This window comes from Artemia sp. Qi Xiang Cuo, chromosome 9, assembly GCF_049724085.1.
Source record: "Artemia sp. Qi Xiang Cuo chromosome 9, ASM4972408v1, whole genome shotgun sequence".
NCBI classification, from domain to species: Eukaryota; Metazoa; Arthropoda; class Branchiopoda; order Anostraca; family Artemiidae; genus Artemia; species Artemia sp. Qi Xiang Cuo.
Window position 1 is genome coordinate 57,135,152 of NC_142802.1, and position 9,131 is coordinate 57,144,282.

At 35.8% G+C, this 9,131-nt stretch overlaps 1 protein-coding gene across 1 annotated transcript; it reads right to left on the reverse strand.

The window, feature by feature from the left end:
* Positions 1 to 2,898: 2,898 nt before the first annotated feature.
* Positions 2,899 to 8,700, reverse strand: LOC148948856 (uncharacterized). The gene is made up of 4 exons (XM_089095038.1): positions 8,598 to 8,700; positions 5,835 to 5,951; positions 4,972 to 5,106; positions 2,899 to 2,933 (listed from the first exon to the last, which is right to left on the reverse strand). The coding sequence occupies exons 1-4, from the start codon at positions 8,698 to 8,700 to the stop codon at positions 2,899 to 2,901; spliced, it is 390 nt and encodes a 129-aa protein (XP_088951164.1).
* Positions 8,701 to 9,131: the final 431 nt, after the last annotated feature.

A 9,131-nucleotide genomic window follows, 5' to 3' on the forward strand; every position in this document is an offset into this window, starting at 1 on the left:
GTTGACTTTTTTGAAATCTGGTTTGAATTTCTCAGATTCTGGAAGCTCAGATTACAGAGAACCCAGGAAGTGAAGACTCACTGTAGTAGTAGTGAGTTGATACAATACCCATCAGAATCCAAATTGCCAGAATTGGGAAGCCCAGATTCTTAAAATCCAGCAGGCAAAGACTCACTATTTCAATAATAAAAACATTGCTTTTTTCAAATTTCAGTAACGAAATAGAACAGGCCTGATTAAACTGTTTCATTTTTCCTAGGCATCTATAACATCAAAATGGAATTTCACCTTCTTTATGAAGGCTTTTCTACAATTTGGAGCATAGAGGAAATTATCCACCCAATAAACCCTCTTCCATTCCTAAGCAATTAAAGTGGCTTAAATGTGCATCAAGCAGCTTTAGAGGCAATTCTTGAAGAGAATGGAAGGACCCAGCATCCAAAAGTACAGGGTTTTTCAGAAGTGACTGTGGAATCACTCAGTGATGAGAGATTCCGAGAACATTTTAGGCTGAATAAAACAACCTTTGATGTTGTTTGCAACCTGCTACAACAGGAACATGAAATTACTAAAGAATATTTTCCACATGAGTACCATGGTGGCTCTGGAACTGATTATAACAAGCCAATAAAGCTTGTAAAAGCAATGCAGATTACCCTGTGGTACTTATCAAATAGTATTTCAATGAGAGACATTGGTGACCGCTTTGGTGTAGCAAAGTCTAGTGTTTTTTCATGTGTTAGAAAATGCTGTTTGATTTTAACCAAGCTGTCTAAAAAGTTTATAGTGTTCCCCACTGACCCAAGGAATTGCCATGACATTGCTACTGAATTTAAAAACATCTCTGGTTTCCCAAATACCATTGGCTCAATTGATGGTTGTCATATCCCCATCATATGCCCAGCAGATCAGCAAGTTGCATATCGCAACCGGAAGTGCCAGCATTCAGTGATTCTGCAAGGAATTTGCACTGCTGAAAAGATTTTTACTGACATTTCAGCTGGGTTTCCTGGGTCAATGCATGATGCTAGGGTTCTTTGGAACAGTGGAATATTTAGTAAGGCCACAAGTGACCAGAGTTGTATTTTACACAATGGACAATACCATTTCGTTGGTGATTCCGCCTACCCATTGCTGCCATGGCTTATGGTCCCCCACAAGGATTTTGGTGCTTTAACCAATTGTGAAAAGAGATATAACAAGAAGCTGTCTACAACTCGAGTAGTAATTGAAAATGCATTTGGGCTCTTGAAGGGTAGATTCCGAAGACTCCATATGCTTGATTGCAACATTGACTTTGCCCCCTATATTGTAACTGCCTGTTGCGTTCTACACAATATTTGTATGTCCAATGGGGACCTAATCCAGGAGTGGTAAGAAGAAAACGACAGTATGCCATCCCAAGACTCATCCTCAGAAACTCACCAAAGTAGCAGTGGCAGGTCACCAGCTTCAACTGAGGCGATTGCAAAACGTAGAGCCATATCTGCTAGTTTATGAACTTTTTTAAGAGCTTTAATTCTTTTATTATCTGAGTTATTTTATTAATTGTTTATTATGTGTTGTGTAATCACATTTTGCAAGAAATATAATCAACGCCACTGCTTTTACCTGCCATCAAAACTTATCTTGAATAGTCACTCATTCAAAGCTAGTTTTTTTTTGCTGTTAGAACCCATTAAATAATGTTGTATATCTTCTCCTAAAATCTGAAATTAGGGACTCAGATCTTTCTTCTTTTCAAGAGGCTGGGGAAACTGAGATTTCTCCTGAGAGCTCTATATTTTGTCTGGAGAGGAGTTAGCGCCATAGTTCATGTTTCCTCAGAGCCTTCCACCTACCCCCCAAAAAAGGCTCAAGATTTTTAAGCATTTAAGAATAGAAACGAACTTGAGGAAAACGGCCTAAAGATTATGGCAACTACGCTTAACTTTACCGACCCATTTTTTCCCTCTTTGTGCCATATTTTGTAGATTGTTTCAACTTAAAGACTTAAAAAAACATTCAGTGTTTTCTCTGTGATTTTTTTGACGTTCCGCTACTAGCGATTTATTCATACAGTATTATGAAGAAATAGGTATATCTTGTATAAATATATATAATATAATGTGAACTAACTGGATAAACTACTTGAAACTATATGTCACTAAATGGAACTCAATCACTGTCTGAGCTACTATTGCCTTTCCTTTTTTTGCCCTTCTTCTTTTTGGGCAGCTCATTTTTATTGGCAAGGGCTTCCATTAAAGAAAGGAAGCGATCAGACGCCTCTTTCTGCTGGGTCAAAGCCCTCTCACGGACATCACAGTCTTTTTTTAATTGGTCCAGCAAGGCCTGACGGAACTTGCTATCCAATTTTTTATTTTCTTCTTTGGTTATTTTTAATTCATCTAACCGCTTCAACGTCTCAGCCATGGTTTGCCTTCGATATCTTTTTGCTGGCGGAGGTGTAATAGGGCTCGTAGCCTTCTTTCTATGATTTTCTTTGTCATCTTCTGAGACTGTTTCCAGGACAATGGTTGGCCCTTCTCTTTCAATAGTTTCGTCTTTGGATGTGTCAACAATGTTACTCAGGGTGATGGACGGGTCATTGTAGATAACTGCCATCACCTCCTGATAGAATTGTGGTTTATCCATTGGAGCCGCTCCGGTTTTTTTGGCATTGTCTAAAAAAGTTTTCACATTCTTTTTCAAGTTATTCCACTTGTTCTTACATTTTTCTGCAGGAACAGCGCCAAGATTGAATCCAGCCTCCACAAGTTTCTCAGCAATGTGTTTATATTGAATATCTTTGCGTAAACTTTTTGACTGGATTCCTTCTTTTAATTTTCCAATAAGATCGATCAGCATTAATGTAGCTGTATTTTCGTCTGCAAAGCACTTCCCCTTGGGTTTTTTTTACATAATCCAGCTTTCTTCTCTTGCACTGGAAGCTGAAAAGAAAACAAAATGATTGAATATTTGAGTTGAAGCAGTCTTGAAAAACATACTTAAAGGACAAAGGAATGCAAAAAAAAGTGTCACTAGCACCATTTAAGAGTGAAAGTCTCAATCCATATCCGCTAAGGGGTTTTTTCTTACATTTAGTAGTTTTCATGATTCTGAGCCTCCATAGGTATCTCCGCGTCCATAGTGTATCCAAGACCACGCTTTTTCTATTAGCTGTTGATACTGTCAGCACATTGTTGGTGGCTGCTTGTGATCCACTGTTCATGAGAACCGGTTTTCCAAGACCATGCATATAAAGACAATGATAGCAGAAATAGCTAATTAAGAAGTTTATTTGAACTCAGATCTTTTGGATTGGAATGCAACCACAATTGTTTATAAACTATAGATTTAAGCCTGATTGCGTTTATTTGTCCTTTACACATACTACGCCTATTGCATTGATAGCTGGAAAAACGTTCCGAATAAGGCAACACATTGCACCTATGGCACACATACTGGATAGTCTGTGTCTCTCTGGAGCTTCGGATGATATTTGCTGGATATATATTTTAACCAATTTTTTTCTAAGCAAATCACTCAAAAACTGGTATTGTCAAATAATATGGGATTATCTGAAGTTTTTTTTGCTCAATATCTCCTTTTCTAAATCGACAAATCAGGCCAATTTCTTATGGCTTCTAAATTTTATCAAACCTAACCTAGGAGACAAACTGCAAGTAGGTCCATTAACTCATAAGCTTGCAATTTAGAATTCCTTTGGTATTCATTTATTTCTCTTGGTTATTGTATCATAATTTAAGACATTTTGATCACTTGTAGATTTACAGGACGGTTTCAGGAAGGAAGGGGCGCCAAACTGGCAAGAAGAGTTTTTTTTTGCATTACTCATTTAACCATAAAAAGGATTAAAAAATACAACTATTATCTGAACATTTTTCTTTGATTTGTATTTTCTTGAATTTTGTATTTTGCAGTCTTTTGCTTTTATCAGTCTTGAGTTTGATTGTGACAGGTTTACTTAATTTAAATTTATTTGTTGATTCATTAAAATTCCTTTGGTATTCATTTATTTCTCTTGGTTATTGTATCATAATTTAAGACATTTTGATCACTTGTAGATTTGAAGGACGGTTTCAGGAAGGAAGGGGCGCCAAACTGGCGAGAAGAGTGTTTTTTTTACAGTACTCATTTAACCATAAAAAGGATTAAAAAATACAACTATTATCTGAACATTTTTCTTTGATTTGTATTTTCTTGAATTTTGTATTTTGCAGTCTCTTTTGCTTTTATCAGTCTTGAGTTTGATTGTGACAGGTTTACTTAATTTAAATTTTTTTGTTGATTCATTAAAATTCCTTTGGTATTCATTTATTTCTCTTGGTTATTGTATCATAATTTAAGACATTTTGATCACTTGTAGATTTAAAGGACGGTTTCAGGAAGGAAGGGGCGCCAAACTGGCGAGAAGAGTGTTTTTTTTACAGTACTCATTTAACCATAAAAAGGATTAAAAAATACAACTATTATCTGAACATTTTTCTTTGATTTGTATTTTCTTGAATTTTGTATTTTGCAGTCTCTTTTGCTTTTATCAGTCTTGAGTTTGATTGTGACAGGTTTACTTAATCTAAATTTTTTTTGTTGATTCATTAAAATTCCTTTAGTATTCATTTATTTCTCTTGGTTATTGTATCGTATTTTAAGACATTTTGATCACTTGTAGATTTAAAGGACGGTTTCAGGAAGGAAGGGGCGCCAAACTGGCAAGAAGAGTGTTTTTTTACGGTTCTCATTTAACCATAAAAAGGATTAAAAAATACAACTATTATCTGAACATTTTTCTTTGATTTGTATTTTCTTGAATTTTGTATTTTGCAGTCTCTTTTGCTTTTATCAGTCTTGAGTTTGATTGTGACAGGTTTACTTAATTTAAATTTATTTGTTGATTCATTAAAATCTGCTTCAAAACATTGGGTTGGGGTGATCAGAAGGGAACTTCTGGTTAAATATCAAAAATACCTGATAAAGTAGACCCAGAAACTCCCCCAGAGGTTGTTGTTTGACAAATGCTGATTCTAGGTGACAGAGTTGAAGGTCCTGGCTGCATATGCATTCGCTGCATGTCCATTACATGGCTTACATTCGATGAGCCAACTGCAAAATAAAATCATAAATTATTTCTTCAATGAACAGGAAAAGTAAGGATATTGAAGCTATTTCTTTGGGGGGGGGGGAGATCCATTATAAAAAAGAAAGAAGCAAAGAAAAAAAAACAAAAAGGAAGAGAGAGAGAGAATAGAGGAGCTGCAACTGGTCCTGACAGAGATTCCAAACCCCTTGCCTTGGCCACGTCCCTTGATCTTGCAATTGCCAAGCTCTAAGTTTTGTGTGAATATGATTCTAGCTTAAGATATAAATAAACGATCTTGTTTATAGAATATTATCCACTCTAAATTGAGTGTGCATAACCTTTATAAGATAGAGACGGATTAACTGGATCTTGGAGAGACTAAGTCGCAACTATTGACTACATGATTTTCCAGTTTGGCAATTTCAATATTTCCATATCTATTCTTATTCCCTAAATATGCTAGATAAATAGGTGATCATATAAATAGGGTTTATAGTTTAGCCAAGAGGTCACATGTTAATGAAAAACTGGTGAGTTAAGGGGTTAAAGGGTAAAACTGAAAAGGGTGCTGCTTCAGACTTTGGGAGGAGAGCCTTCTGTCTGTGTCGAACCATAGAATTCTTTTAGAATAAAATAGAAAAAAAATGCATATGCTTATATTAACGCAAAATAGAGTTCAAATTCATTCTAAACAAGTGTTGAGCTGGGCTGGGTTTACATCTGCTCAAGATTAATCCATAAGTTAATTTACCTTCACTTTCCTTCTGAACACTCAATGTAATCGCTCGCATACTTTGTCCTTTTTTATAGGGTATGGAATACTGAGGTGGCAGGATGTCCCTGTATATCTGGTATATAGTGGAAGTTCCTGGAAAAAATATGCCTTTGTAACAATTTAAAACCACTTCATATGACAACAGAGCTTACGAGGAGAAATTTTGAACTGAAAGGAAGGGTAGCCTGAGGTAACATGGGACTTAATAAAAGGCTAAGCTGTAAAGAGCATGATGGTTTTTCATGCTTAATTTTAGAAATAAAATTTAGAAACTCCAACTCTTTGCTGAAGAATGCATTTACAACTCTTTCAATTGCCATAATAAAGATGAAAAATAAACATAATTTAATATGAATTTTTACCAGTGGTAAGGTTCAATGATTTGATCCTTTAAAGCCGACAGTTCCCATTTCAGACTAATTGCTGTCTCCTCCTGAAGGTAAGAAGAAGAACTACAGTTATTTCAGCTGGACTTGCAAAATTTTGTCTCTTAACCATGGGGTTATCTTTTGTCTTTAAGCCTGTTTGACAGGAAACCAAAGGAGACATGAAGTTTTAATGAAGTAGTCAATTCTCTAATTTGTATGCCTATCCTTTGGTGAGACCTTGTGTATATTTTTCCTCTTTAAGAAGTTGAGTGCGGATGGGAGACTGTATAAATTTAGAAATTACAATATCTCCTAGATATTTCTTTATAAATATGTCAGCCACAATAAGTTTATAACATTATTCAAGGAAAGTCTGAATGCTTTAAATAAAGCAACTGGTTCTATGGGGAAGGCAAAGCATGTCCTCAAAAAAAGAAACACTCAAATGAGACCATCTATTTTATTTGGAAGTATTTTATTTGAATTTATTTAGATTTATGCCTTTTGAGGTTTTATGACTTCCTTTAAATTTGCTACTGTTTTAGAGCCCAAAATACTGCTAGACAGAAACTAAAAAACAAACAACAAACATACAATTCAATTATGAATTCAATCTTCTATCTGATTATAAAATCGTTTCATCTTCAAATTTATTTTATAAGTTTAGAAAATTTTTGAAATTACATTGACTAGTCTGGAATTTAAAAAATCTAATCTTGGTTTTGTTTTCAGCTCACTTAGGTTTTTAAGGTCTAGACAAACCTATCTATAATGCTGCAGCCCACCCTCAAATCTCTTTGTCTACCCTAAAAGCTTGGGTCAATATCTACCAAATCATATTATTGAGTTAGGACTAAAGTGAATACACCATTATATGCCTTTTTTAATGCTGATTACAAATATAATAAGCATTTCTATCGGAAATGAATTTCAGCCCCCCCCCCTATATATGCCAATTCAGGGTTAGGTTAGGTATAGCCTTTATAGGGGGGGGGGGGCTAAAATTCATTTCCGATAGAAATTCTTATTATATTCGTAATCAGCATAAAAAAAGGCATCGAATGGTGTATTCACTTTATTCATAACTCAAAAATATGATTTGGTAGATTTTGACTAAAGCTTGATTTATAGAATGCAGGAGGTAAAATTTCCAGAGGAAATTATGGTAAACATGCAGATTAGTTCCCCCTGCAGTATAGGGCACAAAGGCCCTACCAATAGGACTGGGATGTACAGTAAGATGTGAGTTGTTTGCAATCTGCTTTTAATGGACAGTATCTGTGCAATTTTATAGCCTAATTGAGAGAATAATATACAATTAGAAATAAGTTGCTTTTATCAGGGGAAACTAAACTGCACTTTTACAAAAATCATTATTATGTCTGGATACAACATTGAATTCTGTATCTTTTAGTATGTTTATTTCCTAACTGTTTCATTATGGTCCTATATCTAAAATTAACCAACCTTGCAACCCAAGATGACCTAATACTAGACAGGGTAAATGTGCAGATAAATTCCCCTTTAACTGTAGAATACAGATGCCCTGCCAGTAGAAGCAAGATATACAGTAAGAAGTGATTTGTTTAGCCTAAGCCCTGCTTCTACTAGACAGTAGCGGTAAAATTCTACTTTAGCTACTTTTGGCTATCTTGGGAAGGGGTTAGGTTAGAAAAATGAAACTTTTGGGGATGGGTCTACAGGCTGAAGTATACCCTGGGAAGGTATTTTGAAGTACCTACCTCCACTCCTTCTCCCTCTAAAGGGTCCTGACCTTTGGTGACCTTTAAAAATTTGTGTGTTATAAAATTCAAACTGTGCAAAATAAATCTTGTACTTAAATGAAGTACAACAAAATCGTTTTCAGCTTCACAACTTCTCTCAATCCCAATTTATAAGGTTTTCAAAATATGTAAATGCTTTCCTAAATTTTGAAGAAAAAACATTGAAATGACTGGAAATTCTACTCAAATAAAAGGGATTGCATTTCAGAACTAAAACCAGAGAGAAGGAAACTGATAACTGAAAATTAAGGTAAAATGTTGTTTTGTCAAAATTTCAATTTGTTATTTTGTTTTGTCAGAAGACCCCCCAGAGGGAGAAGGAGTGTAGGTAGGTACTTCAAAATACCTTCCTGGGACATACTTTAGAATGTAGACCCATCCCTGAAAATTTCATTCTCATAACCTAACCCCTTTCCAAGATAGCCAAAAGTAGCTAAACTAGAATTTTACTGACATAAGTTGTTTTTATTATGGGGAACTAATCCGCAGCTTTACTCTAGACAGAAGCTAGGCTCCCTTTGGGCTTGGATTGCCTCAAACTGCAGTGTCAAGAGATCCCATAATAACCCAATGGCTTTACGTTTTACCATCTGCCAAGAATATCTCATAGCTTCGATAATCCTCAGTTACTTGAATAAGGCACCCCAATGAACAAACATCATGGGCTGTAAATTCAGGATGGTTAGCCATTTTTGAATTTATCACCAATGAACGCAAAACTCGGGTTTGAACCTGGTATTTCTGCGGGTTTCAGATTATACGAGCCCGGGTTCCAACACGGGGGACCCCGGCAGCTGAATACCCTTGGGAGCGGATTTGTATTAAACCCGCAACCCTAAAAACGCATGATACAGAATTTGATGGCAACCCGTGTTCGAACCCGGTGCCTGAAAACAAGGCTTTTAGCCTTGTTTTCAGGCACCAAAGACAGACAGACGGAACTCGCTTAAAACGGAAACGTTACGTGGAATTCTGAAAACAAAATACGGTATGAAGCGGGCCCAAGAAAGTGCCACATACATTCGTGGAGACGAGCAGCTACTGCTAACGAAAAGATTGATCAGGTGGGAAATGTGGCTTTATATCGCTCTTTAGGGCTATATTGAAAGAAAGGTTGAGAT

Excerpts from the sequence above, each read along its gene's own strand:
- LOC148948856 (XM_089095038.1), bottom strand. The coding sequence starts at position 8,700 with ATGGCTAACCATCCTGAATTTACAGCCCATGATGTTTGTTCATTGGGG. Across the intron at positions 5,952-8,597 it reads TGAGATATTCTTGGCAGATG|GAACTTCCACTATATACCAG; the intron begins GTAAAACGTAAA and ends TATTTTTTCCAG. Across the intron at positions 5,107-5,834 it reads TGTTCAGAAGGAAAGTGAAG|TTGGCTCATCGAATGTAAGC; the intron begins GTAAATTAACTT and ends TTTATTTTGCAG.